Consider the following 21,258-nt stretch of genomic DNA (forward strand, 5'->3'; position numbering starts at 1 on the left):
AGCGACCCCTCCTTGGGTTTCCGAGGCAGTATCACTACGGAAGTAGGATTGCCCAACCTTCCTTCCGAGGAGTGGCTGGTGGGTTTGAACCGCCAGCCCTCTGGTTAGCAGTCAAGTGCTTTAGCCACTATGGTACCAGAGCTCCTAAGTGAAGATTAGGAAACAGGATTTTGTCACTCCTTGCAAAAAGTAGTAGAAAGTACACACACATGATTTTGAATCAATATTGGAAAAGGTAGTAAATCAGTCTGGCATTGAGTTAATTAGTCTCTCCTTTAAGAAAAGTGAAGCCAGGATAGAAAGGTCTAAAGCAGGTGTGCCAATGGCAAGGCCATGCATGATTTCCTGCCATTTAATCACATATACAACCTGTTATTAAAATACGTTCTTTTAGTTTTCCACTTAGCTTTGCATACTCTCCTGTTCCACAATAATCAGAGATTTTGTGTGAGATTTTGACCAAATTTGGTTTCTTAATCTTATTTTTCTGTCCTCAAATGCCAGCAGAAAATAAGCATTTCATCTGTATGTTAAATATAGTAATTTTTCTATGTAGAAATATTAATATGCAACTAATAAAAATATTGAAATAATACATAAAAATCAATTAATGAATTTAGTAATAACATACCAAAAATATCCCAATCCCTTTCTAAAATCCCTAACCTGCCAATGCAACTAGTGGTCTTTACATTCCATAAAAATTGTTGTTGTGAAGTGTTGCCTTAAACATCAGAGTTTTCTAAATCTATTTTTTTCCTTCATAAATTGATTTAATTCCTATTGTCATGTTCCAATAACTATTAACATTGCATGTATTAAATAAGTATAGGTTTGGTAGTAATTTTTGCCTCACAGGTTTTCTTATAATTATTGGGTGGCAAAGAAGAATAGTAATGTGTATTGTCTATAGTAATGTGATTATGAAAGTAGCTATTATTCTGTCTATAACTAGGAAGAAAAAGAGTATTATGTACCATTTTTCACATAGAGTAAATGTCCATAATCTGCTCATATTAGAAAAGTGGCATACATAGAACTTCACCAGACACGTAGAACAGACTTTAAGAGACAGATGGTTAAGCTTCATTGCCATTTTGATTAGGGATGCAGTTTGTTGGTTTTCTGTTTTCATTTATTAAATTAACTTGATTGTAAATGCATCCAGTTTATCAAGTCTGTCTTTCCAATACTCATTCTCATGAACATTTCCCAACATTAATGTGTTAATTTAACAGTCTGGTGTCAAACATTAATTTGGACTTGAGAGATTTACATGTGGAAATCTGGCCTTCCCTTTCACTGTTGTCTGTTTTTTTTTACCTCCCACCCATGGTCTGACTGTCAAACCCAAGAGAGATGTTGCCTTTTGGAACAGTTATGTTTCATATTTACATAAGGCTGACATTACAAATAAAATGATGAAGAAATGTAGAGCATGTGATTATTTGTCCTACTTAACTACCTTAACTATTTAAAAGAGAAGTATTGAGCCAGTTAAAACAAATGAATCTGCATTCATTTCTTAAAACCAAGGATTTAGTATCACAATGACCACCAGTAGTCATTTGGTCATTTGGGTTATTGAGAAGCTCTCATACATTCTGTTTGAATTTCTCTTGTTTTAATTTATACTTATTCCCATTATTTGGACTTTGGCAAGGACTACAGAATAATTGGTGAGCATCTTTCTCATATACTACAGCAGTGCTTCTCAAACTTTATAGTTCATATTCTATCCTAGGGAAACTTGTTAAAATACGGAGTTTTATTTGATAGATCTGGAGAGAGGTCAGAAATTCTGGGTTTCTAACAAGTTCCAAGTCATGTAATGATGTTGGTCTGAGGATCATTCTTTGAGTAGCTGAGTACCAGAGGACTCTTATTACCACCTTTCAGACATCTCTAAATAAAACAATCCTAATTTAGCTTTAACTTTGACTCAGATCTTAGCTCTCACATCCTTCAATTCATTGTGTTCTGATCTAGAATAAATTTGGGTTTCCTTAACAAGTAAATGACCTCCCTCCCCACTCAAAAAACAATACCATAATAAAACCCTGTTAAGGCATAACCATGATACAAGGTTATTTCTAAAAGAAAGGCTTAATCCTAAGCAAGCAGGGTTTTATAGATTTTTTTTTTTTTTTGAATACCAAGTAAAAATGTTGAATATTTTGACTAAACCTTCATTTTCTGTATTTTACCTTGAACATCTCTCTTCCTGTAACTTAGTGACCAGGCAGGAAACACAGACCCCAAATTTTCTTTCTATTTTTTCTGTCTCTGGCCAGAAATACAGATATTTAACAACTCAACAAAAAGGAAGAACTGGCTGAATTTTTTGCCAGGACTTAGACCTTTCCACATATGTGACTTTTTACATCTTCAAAAACTAATAAATTGTTTTGCTTCTAAATTGCCCCCTCTCATGATGTTGTTTGTTGTTATATGCCATCGAGTCAGACCTGACTCATAATGACCCCTTCTTGGGCTTCCAAGGCAGCATCACTATGGAAGTAGATTGTCCAACCTTCCTTCCGAATTGTGGCTGGTGGGTTTGAACCACCAGCCTTCTGGTTAGCAGTCGAATGCCTTAGGCACTGTGCTACCAGAGCTCCTCCCTCTCATGATACTTGAGAGTAATTCTATAATCTCCCATTCTTTCCTTTTTAGTTAAGGAACTTCTTACTTCTGTATCTTCATAACAGAAATTTCAAGCAGTGTAGCCATTGATGTTATATATTATTTATTGTACCATCTTCAGAAAGAACAGTAAATTGTTTCTTCATAATGGAGTCCTCACTAACTCATATACAGAGGAAATACTTCTATTAATTCAGTTTGAATATTTTTTTCCTTACAAATAGAATTTTGAAATTTTATTAATTATATGATTTATTTTTCTTAGTCTTTTATATACCTATGCATAAGTTTGTATTTAATTTGTCTTCTTTTATTTTAAGGGTGTGATTACTTTAGAGTCCCTTGGTAAAAGGGGTTATCGCGTACCTCCTTCAGGAACAATACAAGTGGTATGTGTTTTATAGCCTACAATTGCAATAATCATTCTCTCACATACATATAGAACTTAGCCCTTTCTCCTGCTACTGCTGCTGCAACAACTTTGGTAAGTAACAGTGGGGCTGCAGCTTTGTTTGGAGTTTCCCTGCTCTGCCACAGGAATGACCATTTGGGGACCTCCATAAAAGGAAAGCATTAATAAGCTAATCAAGGTGAATGCTGTAGAAAAATAGTGTATGATAGTTTGCTTAACTTAATAGAGCTGTTTTTGATATAATTAGAACCTAATATCACTAATGCCTTCTATTTAATAAGCCAGATTGAGATTGACCTATTTAAAAGGAGACCCCCAAATATTAGTATTGCTTTGGCAGGAAAATTTGGGAAACAAAATGATATCCCTAGTGTAATAATTTCTAAAATTGATCCTAATCCTGTGATTATACGTAGTAGATAATATAATCTGACAGATACAAGGGTAGAGAAGGCATCATTCTTTTTGGTCTAAGTAATGATCTAGTTTTGTCCTAGAAGAACCCATCTAGACCAGAGCAGTCTTTCATCATCCCTGGTCTAGAGTTCTGAGCAGATTAATTTGATATCAAGGCCAGTTTGAGATTCAGTTTGGCTCTCTTAGTCAGACCCAGAAGAATCCTGCAAGCCCTCAAGTCTGTTACAGAGTTGGCTCCTGCAGACTGACTACAGTCTATCTGAAGCTGGTTTCTCACACTAAGTATCTGGTCTAATCCAGTAAGACTTTTTATGCCTTTTGGCCTCGATGTGTTCAGTGATTTGTCAGACCACTTTTACTCATCACCATTGTTCTAATACTCCAAAGAGTCTGTCTATACATTTATTTCATATCACACAGGAATGAAACATAGTACTATGCAATATATATATATGTATAAGTTTTATTGAAGGAGCATCGTTGCATATTAAAGTATGATTTTTATGTTAAATCAAGTTTTTAAACTATAAGAGTGATAATCTTTTATTTTCTTGCCCTTGACTAATGTAGCTCATGAGAAAGTGTGGGTCACTGGAAAGCTAGCTGTCAGTTGTCATAATAATGAGGCATAAACCCAGAGGCAGCACATTCATTTCTTGTTTGAGGACTGCCAACTTTAGTACTTAATTTTAAATCTGAAATTTGGGTATGTCTTTCATTCCTTATATAGTTTAATTATGTGTAAATACTATCTGAACTCCTAGTTTGCCTAGTTGTTGTGGTTGTTGAATGTATTAGCCTTAATCTTAAGACTCACTAGACTTCAAAAATTGGATCATAATATTGATGTATTTCTCATTTTGATTCAGTGAGTGATGTCCAGTGCCACGGATGAGCTTCTGAAAGCATGGGCACCAAGTTACCTATTGATGTGTTGGTAATTTGGTTAAAGTCAGATTAGCAGTTTGGGTTTTACTTAAAAATTAGTGCTTTTAATATTCCTTTGATTATTCATATCCAAGTACCAACTGAGTACAATTCAGTCAGGGTAAATATTCTTGTTCATTATAATATTGATGATGATTAAAAAAAAAAAACACCTAGTGTCACTGTAAGTTTTGGCATGAATATGAAGTATTATTTAGCCACTTTGGATCTAATAGTGATGAACTTCATTTCCTAAATTTGGAAAACTTTTCAAATAGGTGCTCCAAAAATGACTTTTTCCTGTTTTTAATTTGATAATAACTTTATATACCAAAGACTCTAGTTTTACTGATCTTTTAATTTTTATTTAAAAAAAATAGTTCTGTTAACTCATCATTAATATGTGAGGAAAATTAAAATCATATATTGAAAACTTTGTAGTTAATACTCTTAAATGAAGCAAATGGTTGCAATAATTGAACTGGAATGTTTAACTCACTTAGGATGTATCTTGCTTAAGTTAGTGAAACTATTTTTAATAGTTCCACTGAATTCTGAACAAGAAGCAAAGGATGCTGTCTATTATTAACATGAAATTTTGTGGCTAAAGATTTTGGATTGTTACAGGATTTCATAATATTGTGAAAGAAATAATTACATTTAAAAAAAATTCAGAATATATTATGTAAACTTCAGAAATTTTATTAACTTTAATCTCTGAAACTGAATTACATCCCCTGGGGTAACCTTATTATTTAAAACTCTTGTTTTATTGTTGGCACTATTATTTTGAGTCGTATCAACAAATAACTGTTTTTAAAGGATAATTTCTGTATTGTTTCTTCAGACCTTATTTAATCCTAATAAGACTGTGGTGAAGATGTTTGTTGTGATATATGACTTGCGAGATATGCCAGCTAATCATCAGACATTCCTCCGACAAAGAACTTTCTCTGTACCTGTTAAACAAGAAATGAAGAGAAGTGTTAATAAGGAGAACATCCAACATGCAGAAGAACGGTTATTACGCTACCTCATACATCTGAGGTAATGTTTTCAAAATAATGTGAAAATATGTTATTTTAAAAGAATAATATTAAAATTTTTAGTTTATTCTAAAAAACTGTGCTGTAGCTAGGTCAGTGCCCACTAGACTTTGCTTATCTTAGGAGTTGATGATGTGCCAAGATGCAGAAAGCACATGGCATACTTTTCCTGCGGTCATTATGACTTCAAGAACTTAAGGAAGTTTTCATTTTAGCTATGAAATGTAAAATATTTTTGTATCAAAACCAATGCTTATGTATATATGCTGATGTATCTGGGGGCAATGGAAAACATATTTCCTAAACCAGTGCTGTCCAATAGAAATACAATATGAGCTATACATGTAGTTCTATATTTTGTAATGTTGTTATGTTATTGTTAGGTGCTATCAAGTCCATTTTAGACTCATAAAGACCCCACGTGACAGAGTAGAACTGCTTCATAAAGTTTTTACACTTGAAGCTTTACAGAAGCAGATTGCCAGGTCTTTTCACCCAGGGAGCTGCTGTGTAGGTGCGAACTCACAATTTTTTGGTTAGCAGCTGAGCACTTAACCATTGTGCCACTAGGGCTCCTGTTGTTGTTGTTGTTGTTGTTATGTGCCGTCGAGTCAGATCTGACTCATAGCGACCCCTCCTTGGGTTTCTGAGGCAGTATCTCTACGGAAGTAGATTGCCCCATCTTCCTTCCCATCCCCACCAGCCTTTTGGTTAGCAGTCAAGTGCCTCAGGCACAACACTACCAGAGCTCCCACTAGGGCTCCTAGCTACTTTAAAAAAGGTGATTTTTTTTTTTTTAAGCATTTTTAATTAATGTTACATTGTTTATTTTTTAAATTGTGCTTTGGGTGCAAATTTACATAGCAAATTTGATTTACAATCAACAGTTCATGCACATTTGTTTCATGGCCCTGATCTCCAGCCATAAAAAAACTCTCCTTCCCTCCCCTCCCTGTGACTCTCTCCTCCCTATGCCCTTCTTAACTATGTATTCCTGTCTGTCCAGCTTTCCCTCCATGTGAATGTTGCCCTTATAGTGTTTCATGGCTGATTGATCTAAGGGGGTACATCTCCCTAGTAGGTGGGTGCATTGCGCTGGGGGAGGGGTTCTGCATGTAGGATTTTCTGTTGTTGGACTGAGAGCCAATCCATGGAAGCAGGTCTATTTCTAAGCCTGAATGGTAACCCGGGGCCGTAGTCTCAGGGGTTTCACCAGTCTCTATCCAACCAATAATTCTGGTCATTTTTGTGTTTTTGAATTTTGTTCCACTCTACTAGATTTCCAATGTTGATCCCTTTTCATAACCCAATGTATCTGAATGTTATATCCTTATATACTTTCAACATATAAGTAATATAAAAATTGAAATATTTTACATTCTTTTTATGTTAAATCCCCAAAATCAAGCATGTATTTTATATTTACAGCACATCTCATTTTGAACTAGCCACATTTCAAGTGTTCATCAATCACATGTGGCTAGTGGCTACTCTATCAGACAGGAAAATTCTTAACGTCTGTTCATTTCATCACGGAGCTCTAGTGGCACAGTGCATAAGGTGTTTGACTGCTAACCAGAAGGTTGGTGGTTCAAACCCACACCAGCTGCTCTGTGGAAGGAAGATGGGGCAATCTATTTCCGTAAAGATTTACCACCTTGGAAACCCTATGAGGGTGGCTTGTGAATCAGAATCAACTTGGTGGCAGTGAATTTGTTTGTTTGTTTAAATTCATTTTCATTTACTTGTTCAACAAATATTTATGTGCCAGGCATATTTCTAGGAGCTCTGGTGGCATAGTGCCTAAGGCATTTTGACTGCTAACCGGACGGCTGATGGTTCAAACCCACCAGCCACTCCTCAGAAGGAAGATTGGGCAATCTACTTCTGTAGAGATACTGCCTTGGAAACCCAAGGGGGGTCACCATGAGTCGAATCGACTCGATAGCATTGAGTTTGGTTTGGTTTTTTGGCCATTTTTCTAGGTACTAGGGAAACCGTAGGGACAAAATCTCTGTTCTCATGGAATTACATTCTAGTGGTTCTGTCCTAAGTGCCTTTTCCTCTAGCTTTTACTAGCTAGTTTACTTCTCTAGGTTGTTTGTTTTTACCATTCTCACACTCTTTTTCCAAGTTGTTCCTTCCCATTAATTTAAACTCACTGCCCTCTAAGTTTCCTGTCCAAACTTTCAAGTTGCTGTTGTCAATTTGACCACATACAAATTGATCTCAAAAAGAGCAGAATGCTCAAGGAAGACATTTTTGGTAGTTAAGCTAAATTATCATTTGGTTTTAAGAACTCAGAGGATATTTTTGGCTTAAAGTTTAAAGATTAACTCAGGACAGTAGTTTCAGAGATTCATTCAGCATTCATGCCTCCAGAAAGTCTGGATTCCATGAGAATTTGAAATTCTGTTCTCCCTTTCCCCCATTTGATTAGAACTCTTCTACACAATCTTTGATCAAAGTGTTCAATAAGGGTGGGTAGCTGGGCCTAGAACACTTTTAAAAAGAATGTGGTTATTGTTTGTGCCACTGAGTTGATTCTGATGCATAGCAGAAAAAACTGCCCACAGGGTTTCCTAGGCTGTAATCTTTATGAGAGCAGATCACCAGGTCTTTCCTCCTGTGGAGTTGCTGATGGTTTTGAGCTGCTACTTTTCATCAAACAGCCAAGCGCTGAACCATGTGCCACCAGTGCACCTTTTAAAAAGAATAGTAGTATGTAAGAATACCTCCCAGTTCAACCTAAGAGAAGATTTAACTCTATGAATAAATTTCTATTGGACGCCATTTTTGAAGTTTAACAACCTTAAAACCAAAAAACAAACCTATTACCGTCAAGTAAATTTTCAATGCATAGTGCCCTTAATAAATCTACAAACAGACCGTGAAGCTGGTGAGTAGTAGCAGCATCAGAACCTATCTAACTGCAGAGGGGAAATGACCAGCATCAGCCCAAAGATGATTCCCCATGAGGTAGAGATCAGACGTACCTCCACACTCCAACCCTTTCACCAGTTCTTGTGCCAGCTTTCCCTCCCATGGCACACTCTACTTCTCTCTTCTGGGTTTGATCATCCATTGGGATGGTCACACAGAACTCATAGACCATATTAAAGTTAAGTCATTGATTAAGGAAGTAACAGGGTACAGGTTGGGATTAGGATCAACAGGATCCAACTCAGGATCAGGATCAACAGGCTACAACTCTGGATCAGGAAGTATGTAGGCAAAATCTCCTTTCTTCAGTGCAGGTCAGCTCTCTCAGCTCCCCTTGGCCATGCAGGTCTCCTCTAGGTCCCTTGAGGATGGGCTTCCTGTAGGCCCTGTGAAGACAGCCCTCTTCTTGACTCTCTGAAGACAAGTACCTCTTAGTCCTGACATCTGTCACCATTGACTCTGCTTCAGGACTCCTTCCGGGCCTGTCACTGCCATCTCTGCTGCTGGGCTCATTCCAGTCCTGTTGCTGTCTTCAGTGTTACATACAGCCCTTGACTCATGTTACTGCTCTTTAAGAGATTCCTTGCCTCCTCTCTGTGGCTTCTGTCTTCTTCCTTTGCTTCCTGTCTTCCTGCTTCTATCTCTTCCTGTTTCCTTCTGCTTTTCCCTGTTGCTTCTCTTCCTATTTCTTTCTGTCTGAAAAACCTCTGTGGGGATGGCTGCATATATACACGATTCCATGTCAATTCCAAGGCATGGCCCTTCCCAGCTGACCAGTCTCTCAATAGGCCACAGATACTTCATTTGCATAATAGGCTATAGACATCTCATTTGCATAATCTATTGACCCTCCCTGCACAGCACATACAAATTACAGGGCAGGTGGCGGCCCTGGGCCAGACAAAAATGATCAAACCACAAGTTGTTTGCAGTTTACCCAGGAAATGTCAATCAACCTGGACAAAAGTAACAAACACTGTATGGTAGAAAACTAGGGCAGAAGTAACTCTTGATGGCTTAGGGGAAAAACCTGTCAAGCTGTTTTTTCAAACCAGCAAGGCAAAAGGCCATGTAACCAAAAACCCATTGCTGTGGCGTCAATTCTGAGTCACAGTGACCCTATACAACAGAATCTGCTCCATAGGATGTCCAGGCTTGTAAATCTTTACAGAAGCAGACTGACACATCTTTGTCCTGTGAAGCAGCTGGTGGATTTGAACCATAACCATTCAGTTAATAGCCAAGTGCTTAACCACTGCTCTACATAAAGAGATTTGTTTCACCACAGGGAGTGTTTCTGCTATGCCAACGGAAAGACAAAGATAAATTAGCACTATGATTGTGTTTTACTACTTGCCAGGGAAGTTTATGTGATTAAAGACTCCAGTCCCCCATGTTGTGCTGCAGATATTATCAGAGGCTAGAAACAGTTGCATATACTGTTGTTTTGTTTTTTAATTTTTTTGTGATTTGGGTGAAAATTTACAGAGCAAATTGATTTTTCATACAGCAGGTCATACATTTTGTCTCATGACATTGGCTGCAGTTCTCCACAGTGTAACAGCTCTCTTCCCATTTCCTCCCCATAATTACATCTTCCTTATGTTCTTTCTTCCCATGCACTACCACCCCTTTGCAAATACTGCCCTTCTGTTCTCTCATGATTGATTGCTCCAAGGAGTGTATCTACCTGATGTAATTGTTCACACCATATGCATGTCTATTGTTTGGCTGGAAGTGAGTTCAGTTCCAGACCTGAAGGGATGGCTTGGGCCTGTAGTCTTAGGTGTCTCACTAAGCTCTATCAGAGCAGCAAACCTAGTCTTTCTTTTTTCTTTATGATTTAAAATTTTGTTCCACATGATTCTCTCATTCTTTCCAGGACCTCTTGTACTGATCCCACTCTGAGTGGTTGAGAGTGGTACCATCTAGTTCTTCTGGTCTCATGGGCCTATAAGTTGAGGATCACATGGTCTACCAGTCTTTTGGACTAATTGTTTCCATTTGTCTTTGGTTTTCTATGTTCTTATTTGCTCTAGACAAGGAGAGACAGCCAAAGGGGCAAGGAGGCTTCGTCTTCTTACCTCCTCTAACCCCACAAGAGGAAGACAGAATCACTATCAGTAGCCCAAGGCCTATTCCTGTGTGACCAAACATGCTGCCTCCCTCCAGCCCTTTCACCAACCCTGATACCTACCTACCGTTCCTCCCGCAGCACCCACCACCTCTCTATTGGGTTTGATTATTTGCTGCAATGGCCACACAGAATTCACAGATTATGGGGTTTATTAGGGAAGCAACAGGCTACAATTCAAATTCAGGAACATGCTCAGTCTCTCTCAGCCTGCCATCTCTCAGCTGATAGTCTTTCAGTCTCTCTCCCAGCAGTGCATGTCTCTTGGTATCTCTCTTTCTCTCAGCAGTGCATGTCTCTCAGCAGCACATGTCTCTTGCATCTCTCAGCCGGCAGTGAGAGATTCTCTCTCAGCAGCACTTCTCTTAGCCAGCAGTCAGAGAGACTCCTTCTGCCTCTAAGAGGGCTCCTTTTGAGCCTGGCAGAATGGCCATACTAACCAATCCCAACCTCAGAATTCTGTACACCTGAGAGAGAGTGAACTTCCCAGAAAATTACTTCCTGCTACGTCCAACAGAAATACCCCAGGTGGGTAACTTTAACAATCAGGAGCTCCTCAGTTTCTCATAGCAAATTCCACCATGGAGTTTATAAAGACTTATGGCTAGAAAAGCCACACTACATAATTTACTATACCACAGAGACCCATTGTTGCATCTAGATGGCTGTTTGCAAGCTTTTAAGATCCCAGTCACTACTCACCAAAGTAGGATATAGAACAATGTTTTTGTGTGGTATGATATGCCAGTTGAACTTGATGTCCCCTGAAATCATGGTCCCAAACCCAGATATCCAACTTCTTGCTCCCTCCAGGTAGCTGGCTGTGGCCAAAAAGCTACACAGTCTTGCCCCTTGTCAGCTCTGCTGTATACCTGGACATTATTAAAACATATACAAATATACATGTAGAAACATTGTCTGCTAACCCTATACATGCCAGTGGGCACACTACCTCCTGCAACAGTTTCATATGCTAGTTTCATAACCATTTTCATTGCACTACCAACTTTTCTCTTGACTTTTGATAATGGCTTGGCTTTATTTAGGTAGCCTCTATTGTTGATAGCGATTTTCCCTCATCTTGTGATTCCCTCAAACTTGACCATTTTGTATGGCAACTTTTCAAATATAGAGTGCCTTTTAATCCACCTAAGTCATGGGCATCCAAATTGTGTGGAATGTGTCAGTCTGTGTGGCTAGATGATGCTAAGGGCTGCAAAGACCTATATAGTGTAGTTGGCTGATGTGAACAGACACTTGACGGTATAAAAGAGGAAAAGTGCATGTGCTTTCCAGGAATTAAAAGTAAGACTGTGTTTGAAACCCAGACTTACAGGAAGGAACATCTCAGGCATTAGAACTAAAAGGGAAAGAGAGTATAAAGTACTTGGGAAATAATAAGGGGGAGGCAATTAAATGGCTGCATATGATTTAGCAGTGTAAGACCTTATATCTAATATTGAAGAGTTAGTGTTAACCTAATATTATAGCAAGACTAATCCTTCTTATTTTCAAATTTGATTACTTAGGTGTTTTTTGTTTGTTTTAAAAATTTATTCCCCAAAATGATGATCTTTTTCTATTTGTTTAGGTTCCAGAGTTCTAAATCTGGAAAGATCTACCTCCACAGAGATGTACGGCTCCTGTTCTCTAGAAAGTCAATGGAAGTTGATAGCGGTGCTGCATATGAACTCAAATCTTATACTGAATCGCCAACAAACCCTCAGTTTTCACCAAGATGTTAATAAGAAGTGACAGTTGAAGTATTTGCTCAGTACCTAAGTTTGAAAGTAAAAATTAGCATAGAACGGAGTGTACCAAATTAACATCCAGGAGAGTGGATCCTCTCCTGTTGTCCTGGACCAGTTTTTATGAAGGGATTTCTGGAATGAGATCCGAATATTCCAAGTAGACTGGAACTACTCACGTCCTAGTCCTTTTTGTACTGTTGAAACCACTTCATTGGACATGTTGCAATAGCAGAACCCCCAATTAGATTAGTGTTTACACATTTTATTTCTCAGTTATTTAATATTTAATGTTCCCCTTAATACTCAAGTGATGTTTGTCTCTAGTGTTCTAATGTAGCACAAATCCTATGTAAAATCATACTATGTATTTTTGACATTAACGTTGAAATCTAAAATATATGCACAAGTCTTTAATTTTGTGTGATGTGTTTTAAGTGCTATTCATTTAAATTATTGAAAATGAGAATGAAATGTTGAGCTTCTTTAAGATTAATGCACTATGCAAGCATGTGTATCTTCATTTTTATGAAGTTTAGTTTTTACAAGACCCCATCCAGGTTGCTGTCTCACATGATAGTCCTTCAACATGCTGTATTGGCAGTGCAATGTGGACTAAGCTGCTTCACATTCCCCTTGCAAGTTCAGATCATCATACCAATTCATATTCCTTCTAGGTTCCTTAATCTCCAAAGCAGTTCTATTTTTCCTTAATCACTACTATGGAGACTTTACATTAAATTGCTGTCCCATGCTACATTAGTTTCTCAAATTGTTAAAAGAATATGTACTATGAAAACAAATTAGTATCTATATTGTAAATATATACAAAAAACTAAGAAATGTGTATTTGGCTTTTATTTTTAGATACATATAAATGATTGGGTGAATCTCCAGTAGGCATGAAGCGGTTTCCATTGTAGCTCTACAGCTACCAAAGAGGGAAAAGAAAGATGTCTTGTCCCAGTTTATCACTTTCTTGTTCAAAGTCACGATGGAAAGCATCAGGCACTTGGGAAAAACCACCAATCAAGAAGACTTGATTAAGTCCATCAAAGGCCTTCCCTTCAACTTTTATGAAAAGAACAGAGTGGCTTTTGATGTTTGTGCTGGGACATGGGCAGCAGCACATCAGATGACAATGCAGAGAAAATATATTGGGAATGTTGGGACAAAGCTGAAAGTGCAGATTGAAAATCCACAGCATTCAAGTAGGCTACACCCAGGAGACCTGGGAGAGTAGATCCCACAAGCAGCCTGGAATTGGGAACTGGGGAAGCCTTTACTTTGAGACCCACCTAATGGACAGACTACTTAAGAGAATTTGGTTGGGTGATGAGTGTGGGGTAGCAAGGTGGGGAATGGCAAATTTCTTATAAATTTCTTTTAAAATACCAAGTAAAAAGAAAAGGCTATTTATATTCCATGAAACTAAAATAAATAAATAAAAAAGAAAGTTTTCACAAATTTATAAAGATTTATTCTTAACCTCAGGCTGTAATGGAAAGAACATGGAACTGGACCCAGAAGGCTTGGGTTATGGTCTTAGCTCTAATGGTATCTGATGGGACTGATTACAAGAATCCTCTAATCGTTCTGAGTCTGAGAAAATGGGGGTGAGAATATCTTTAATGTGCCTTCTATTCTTATACACTGTCATCTAATTTTTGAAATAGTATTTCAATACATAATATCTGACTTCTTAGACATTTTGGCAGATGTCGATATTGATAGTTTTATATAAAATTTGGAAAACATCAAATAATTAAACATCAAAATAATTTTATTATATTTTTCATTGCTTCTGTGACCTCTCCAGTTTACCCCTAAATTAGTGATGTATGTTGTGCACAGGTTTCTTTTTGCGTGGATACCACATTGCAAATTGTTTCTAGTTCATAGCCTTCTATCTTTCTCAGCACTTTTTAGAAAATACTGGAGTTTGCTGAGCACCTAGGAGCATTTTCCTGTGCCCTTCTTGGCAAGTTTATACAAAAGAAGCATGTGCTAACATTCTATCTTTCAACTTCTTAGGGCCTCTTTCCCATGTTGGTTTTTCTCGGTGATGTCTAGTCATCCAGGCTTGTCTGCTCTCACTTGCCCAGTCCTAGGTGGAGACTTCAGCACACATTATATATTGTTTCTCTTTGTGTTTAAAGACTACATCATTAGTTTATGTGTCAGAGTTGATTGTTGGCATGCAGGTAAATAACCCAGTAGCCAACCAACAGTGCTACCTATGATAATAACTCCTCCCTCATGGTAGGCTCATTGGATGGTTTTGTAGGTTAATGAAATGAGTCACATCTGATAACTCCCTTTAAAAAGGAAGTCCAAGTAAAAAATAACCTGGAAATTTTATTATCAGATGAGAATGCTAAAATCTATTATGAGAATTAAAATAAAAATTAGCAATGAAATGAAAAAGGGAGTGCTTGCTAGAAAATTCTGAATAGAAGTTTCACCCCTTCTGCCCTTTTCTCCCACCAGATCTCTTTCATTCCCAGAAGATTAAAGAAAGAACATTTCTCCTTCAAAGAGCTTATCCTTGGGATCTCTGGTGTTCCCTAATTAGTTTTGTGAATGAAGTAGTGATGGTCTACTGGACTGCTAGAAGCTCTGGTGGCATAGTGCCTAAGGCATTTGACTGCTAACCAGAGGCTGGCATTTCAGACTCATCAGCCACTCCGCAGAAGGAAGATTAGGCCATCTACTTCCATAGAGATACCCTCTCAGGAGCCCAAGGAGGGGTCGCTAATTAGTTTTGTGAATGAAGCAATGATGGTCTACTGGACTTAAGAAGACAGAATTACTCAAGACAAAAAGGCTTTTCAAAATGGTAGGAATTCACTCTCAATTCCTGTAACTATCTCTATATGACATTGGAATCAATTCAAGTCTATCATACTATTCTACTGTGGATTATTTGTGAGAGATCTATCTTAAACTTCAACATTGGAGGAGGAGGAGGGAGAGAACATACAAATGTCTATTATTTGCCAGACACTGGAAACAGTTGATATATAATACTTGAAGTAATACTTCAGGGAGAATACAGATACGTTCTACAGTTAAAAATAAAAGGAGACTTGAATTTGTCTTAAGTTCATGCTGCCAATAAGAGGAAGGACCAGGATTAAAATCTAGGTCAAACTTTATATCCTGCATTTGATTGAACAAACATTTTGCTTCTTTTATTTCTATTTTTCTACTACAAATTGTGACCTGCCATTAAAATATACTCTTCATAAATATTCTTAAAAATTAATGATTATAATTTGCTGTGTGATAATTGAGAATTACAGGAAGGTAGAGCCAATTTAATGTTAGGGGGAAAAAAAGACTTAAAGTATGGTTGGCAAGGAATGCCCCAAAACAGAAGCCATTCAATTTAGTATATAGTCATGAGGCATGCAAAAACATTTGTGGGAAGTTTTAGGAGCTCTCTGTCTGAAAGTTTCTTCCAGACCTCCTGCCATCCCACTGGTCACTGTCCTTTGTAGTTCATTTAAATTCGTTCTCTTCTGACCTTTCTAGAGGAGCTCTGGTAGCGTAGTGCCTAAGGCACTTGACTGTTAACCAGAAGGCTGGCAGTTCAAACCCACCACTTACTCTTCTGAAGGAAGATTGGGCAATCTACTTCCGTAGTGATGTTGTTGTTGTTGTTATGTGCCACAAGTCGGACCTAACTCAGTGACCCCTCCTTGGCTTTCCAAGGCAGTATCATTACCCAAGTAATGATTACTGCTCTCATTACCCGAGTAATGATTCTTAAGTTTTAGTCACAGAAATCACCCATTTATCCTCAAGGATTTTGGTACTCCATATCTTGAGTACCAAATTGTCTTGAGTACCAAGTTGCCCTGAATTGATCTTCCAATCTTTTGCTATCATTAAAAACATGTTCTGTTCTTGGCATTTGCTACACACTGTTGGTACAGGCAGATTTCATCTTAGCTGTTATAGGAATAGATGGGGTGGGACACTTACCTCTGTTATTCATTCCTATAAACTTTTTTTTTTAATATTTTATTGTGGTTCAGATGAAAGTTGACAAGGCAAATTAGTTTCCCATTCAGCAATTTATACACAGATTGCCATGTGACATTGCTTGCAGTCCCCACAATTTGTCAGCATTTTCCCCATTTCCACCTTGGGTTCCCTGTTTCCGTTTTCCTGTCCCTTCCTGCCTTCTTAACTTTGCTGGTGGGCAAATACTGCCTTGTTGGTCCGTATAGTTGATTGTTCTGAGGAGCATGTTCCTCCCAGGTGTTACTCACTTTATCCGTCTGTGTATATGGCTGGAGGTTGATCTCTGAGAGTAGCTTTAGTTCTATGTTAGAAGGGTATCTAAGAGCCATAGTCTCAGAGGTTCTATCATTCTTTATCAGACCAGTAAGTCTGGTCTTTTTTTATGAATTTGAATTTTGTTCTATCTTTTTCTCCCACTTTATCTGGTACTTTCTGTTATAATCCTGGTCAGAGCACTTGGTGATGGTAGCTGGATACTATCTAGTGGTCTCAAGTTAGTGGAGGTTGTGGTTTATATGGTCCATTAATCCTTTGGACTAATTGTTTCCTTGAGTTTTTGGTTTTCTTTACTCTTTTTTTTTGCTCTAGATGGAAAGAGACCAATAGCTATAACTTTGATGGTTGCTCACAAGCTTTTAAGATCCCAGTCACTACTCAGCAAAGTAGGATGTAGAATATTGTCTTTCTGGACTGTGTTATGCCAATTGACCTACATGTCCCCTGAGATGATGGAACCCTTCAACCCCAGTATCTCAGTCCTGGGACATTCCTACAAACTCTTATGCTAGGGTGCCAAAACCTCAAAATAGTCCCTAATCTCTAAAGCATCTATCCCAGTTGTTGTCAAGTCTGTTCTGATTCATGGTGACCCTATGTGTGTCAGAGTAGAACTGTGGTCCATAAGGTTTTCAATGGTTGATGTTTTTGGAAGTAGGTTGCCAGACTGTCTTGGTTCTCTGTTGTTGTTGTTGTAGTTATGTGCCATTGAGTCAGACCTGACTCAAAGTAACCCCTCCTTGGGTTTCCAAGGCGGTATCACTATGGAAGTACATTGCCTAACCTTCCTTCTGAGGAGTGACTGGTGGGTTTGAACCTCCAGCCTTCTGGTTAGCAGTCAAATGCCTTAGGCACTACGCTACCAGAGCTCCCCTCTTGGTTCTCTAGTGCTGCTATAACATACATACCACAAGTGGATGACTTTAACAAAGAGGAATTTATTCTCTTACCATTTGGGAAGCTAGAAATCCAAATTCAGAGTGCCAGCTCTAGAGGTAAAACCCCCTTGACCTTGGGCTTCAGCTCAGCCTCTTGTTCCAGGCCCACTGGAGCTGGAGGATTCATCTAACTCAGGTAGCTGCAGGCTGCTAAGGCTGAAGAACCCAGGATCAACATGTAAAATGGCACAGTCCCAAGATCGGCAGGCAACATGGCAGGCCAAGACTTGGCCAAATGCAGGGTCCCAGTATGCCAAAAAGTTAAGGACCTTTCCCAAAGTTTCTCCATATATACTGGAAGCAGGCCACACCTCAAAAGCAACTCCCCTGGCACTGTTTAATGTCTCACAGCAGATTCCACCATGGAGGTGATTACAGTCTCATCATGGTGAATAACTATATCCAGCTGCCTAGCCACTCAAAACCATGGCCCAGCCAGGTTGACACACAACTTTAACTACCACACAGACCTTCCAAGTGCCTCTGGGCTTAGTTGAACCTCTACATTTTGGAGAGCAGCCCAGTGTATTAACCATTTGCACAACTGAGGGACTCCAAAGCCTTTCCAAACAAACAAACAAAAAAAACTCAACTGCCATCGAGTCGATTCGACACATAGCAACCCCTCCTTGGGTTTCTGAGGCAGTATTTCTACAGAAGTAGATTGCCCAATCTTCTTTCCAAGGAGTGGCTGGTGAGTTTGAACCACCAACCTTCTGGTTAGCAGTCAAATGCCTTAGGCACTATGCCACTACCAATTCCAAGTCAGAAAATCTTAGTTGATAGTGTGTATCAGAATCACCAGGTCAAGCTTTGGTTAAACATTAATTCTTGGACCTTGCCCAAGACCTAATGAGAGTACCTGTGGAAGGGGCTTCTCAGTGATTCTATTCCGTGGCTAAATCAATTTGGAAAAAAAAAAATCTGTTCCTTAGTTGTACTAGTCACATTTCAAATGCTCAATAGTCAACATATGGCGAGTGGCTACTGTATTGGACAGCACATTTCCATCATGGCAGAAAGTTCCATTGATTACAATGGAATGATGTAGAATATATCGTTGAAGTTGTGAGGGTGGGAGTGATTTCCCAAAAGGTGTGGAAAGCAAAAAGATAAGATGAACCAGTAGAACCCTGCTATTAAGGGGTAGGCAAAGGCTCAATAAAGGAGCTTGGGAAGGAATGGCCAGAGAAGTAGAAAGGGAATCACTAGAGACTGGTGGTCAAGAGAATTTTGAGAAACAGGATGTTGGTGATCTGTTTACAATTTGAAACATGGAACATGACTCATGATGATGCAGAGAAATGTTATTTGGCCAAGAATGGCTTCCTAGCCACATCCCCATAAAGGGGCATTGACCTTAGTTAAGTTTATCATTGGCCCAAGTCTGCCCCCCAGAAACTCAAACATGCCCTCATGCAAGTGTGGCTATTTTTTGGTAACTGATTCTCTTTACCCAAGGTCACATAGACTGATTTTCGATGTGTGTGTTTATCAGATTTTAACTCAAACTCACAAATACATTGATAAATATACTGAAATGTTGACTTATTTTTAAAAGTACAATTGTTAGATGTTTCAGTAGCCTAAGTAAGTCCATTCTCCTTTCTCCCTGTAGTTCTGCTTAAAGGGAAAGCAAATTTTCAGTATGTAAACATGAAAAGATACTTAATTGATCTTGTGAAGTTTCTTTGCTGGCCGCACTTGAGGTACTCGCAGGGGATAACTCTTTCAATGAGCTGGCAACTCTTGGATCTTTTTATTTTAAATATTTATTTTGCTGACAAACCATTTATCCAAAAGGAATGCAGTATAGTTGTTTTTGTAATTCAAGTTGCAATTCCAGTACAATTCTTCCTTTCTGAGATACTACCAAGATAGTATCAGTATAAAGATACTGATAATATGTTCCAAATTCTTTATCCAATCACTTAGGGCCTTTTGATTACCCATCCCCCCCATCTCAAATTGCTTCCATTATATGTGGCTTTTTTTCTAATTTTACTCTTGAAGATTAAGTGTATTTCCAAGTTTCTGGTGGATACTTCATTGGAATCATCATATATTACCAGTAGTATTCAGATGTCAAGAATGAGAAGTAAATCTAATGTCACAAGATATGGATATAAGAAGGTCATTGAGAAGCATGGTGCCAGTACTTTCAGTAATAGTTGTGGGTGGACTCCCAGAGTTGTACTAGGTTACCCACTGCTACCCATCAGGTTAATTCCAACTTAAAGTGACCCTATACTACAGAGCAGGCTACCTCATGTTTCTCTTACAGAGCAGCTGGTGGGTTCAAACCACTGACTTTTTGGATAGCAGTCGAATGCCTTAACCACTACACCACCAAAACTCCTTAGTAGGTTGTTGTTGTTGTTGTTGTTGTTATGTGCCGTCGAGTCAGCCCTGACTCATAGCGACCCCTCCTTGGGTTTCCGAGGCAGTATCACTACGGAAGTAGGATTGCCCAACCTTCCTTCCGAGGTAGACAATGAAAATTGAATTCCTTCATGAAGTATTATGGAATAACTAGGAAATACTGGAGTCTCAGAGTGAAATACAGGTATTCCCCCACTTAAGCCCTATTTGAGTTACAATGGACTGCACTTTTTTTTCCCCCTCCAATTTTGTACATCTAAAAACTCCAAAATCAAACTCACTGCCATCGAGTCGTTTCCAACCCATGGCGACCCCTCCTTGGGTTCCCGAGGCGGTATCTCTAGGGAAGTAGCTTGCCCATCTTCCTTCTGAGGAGTGGCTGGTGGGTTTGAACAGCCAGCCTTCTGGTTAGCAGTCAAATGCCTTAGACACTATGCTACCGGAGCTCCTGTCTTGGTTCTCTAGTGCTGCTATAACAGACATACCACAAGTATGTCTCCCATACTTGTACGTCTCCTGCCACCAGAACTCCCATTGTTTGTAATACCATACAATGTTGCAGTGCTTAATTTGTTGATGATATTCTCATGCCAACCCCCGAAGACAAATTAAAATTAGATGTATAAAGATACTGATAATATACGGCATAATAAACAACAGAAATGAATACTCGACTTAAGTCAGAAACAACTTAGATCATCAGAACAGAACCCTGTTGGAAGTTGAAGACTGACTGCCTGTATAATAAATACATAAGAAGTCCCTACCCTGATGTGGCTTACCCGGGCAGAAAAGGTGACATTCATAAGGTAATCGATCAACAGCAGTTACGGTATAAATGATACAATGTGTGTTGGTAAGGCATACAGAGCTGTGTTAGCATTTAAGAGATGGATCTAACATAGTGTTGGGACTCAGGAAAGGCTTCTCTAAAGCAGTGAAGTAGCTTTGGAGATGTTAAAGATCTCCAAGAATAGGGCTAAGTAAGTTATGAGGGATGGGGAGAAGTTTTGGAGGACCCAAAAGAAGGCCTGTATGGTTGCAGAGTGTAAGGATAATGACAAATTGAAAATAAGACGTTTTAATTCTCCCAGTTCAAAATCTTTGTCTTCCTGAAAAGTATGTAAATCAAGGATGTTTCCTCCAGGACCTAGGAGTCATCTCTTGAAATGGAATCATCAAGGAAGCTCAAATTCCTACCTCCTAGTTTATTGGAAGGAGATTAGTACAACTTCAGGTATCCTGCCATAAAAATACTAGAAAATTACCAATCCCTAGTGGCGCAGTTGCATTTCATTGCAAACACCTTTTTTCAACAACACAAACGGAGGCTGTACACGTGGACTTCACCAGATGG

General features: G+C 38.6%; 1 protein-coding gene across 1 annotated transcript in view; it reads left to right on the top strand.

Moving 5' to 3' along the window:
- Positions 1 to 12,270, top strand: part of FAM214A (family with sequence similarity 214 member A) — a 29,580-nt gene extending 17,310 nt beyond the window's left edge. The window contains exons 9-11 of the mRNA XM_007935302.2: positions 2,967 to 3,035; positions 5,250 to 5,449; positions 12,117 to 12,270. Coding sequence (XP_007933493.2) covers positions 2,967 to 3,035; positions 5,250 to 5,449; positions 12,117 to 12,270 — 423 coding nt within the window. The remainder of the gene's footprint in view (positions 1 to 2,966; positions 3,036 to 5,249; positions 5,450 to 12,116) is intronic.
- Positions 12,271 to 21,258: the final 8,988 nt, after the last annotated feature.

The sequence above is a fragment of the Orycteropus afer genome, unplaced genomic scaffold (assembly GCF_000298275.1).
Source record: "Orycteropus afer afer isolate SDZICR_OR568_19922 unplaced genomic scaffold, OryAfe1.0 scaffold00026, whole genome shotgun sequence".
NCBI lineage: Eukaryota > Metazoa > Chordata > Mammalia > Tubulidentata > Orycteropodidae > Orycteropus > Orycteropus afer.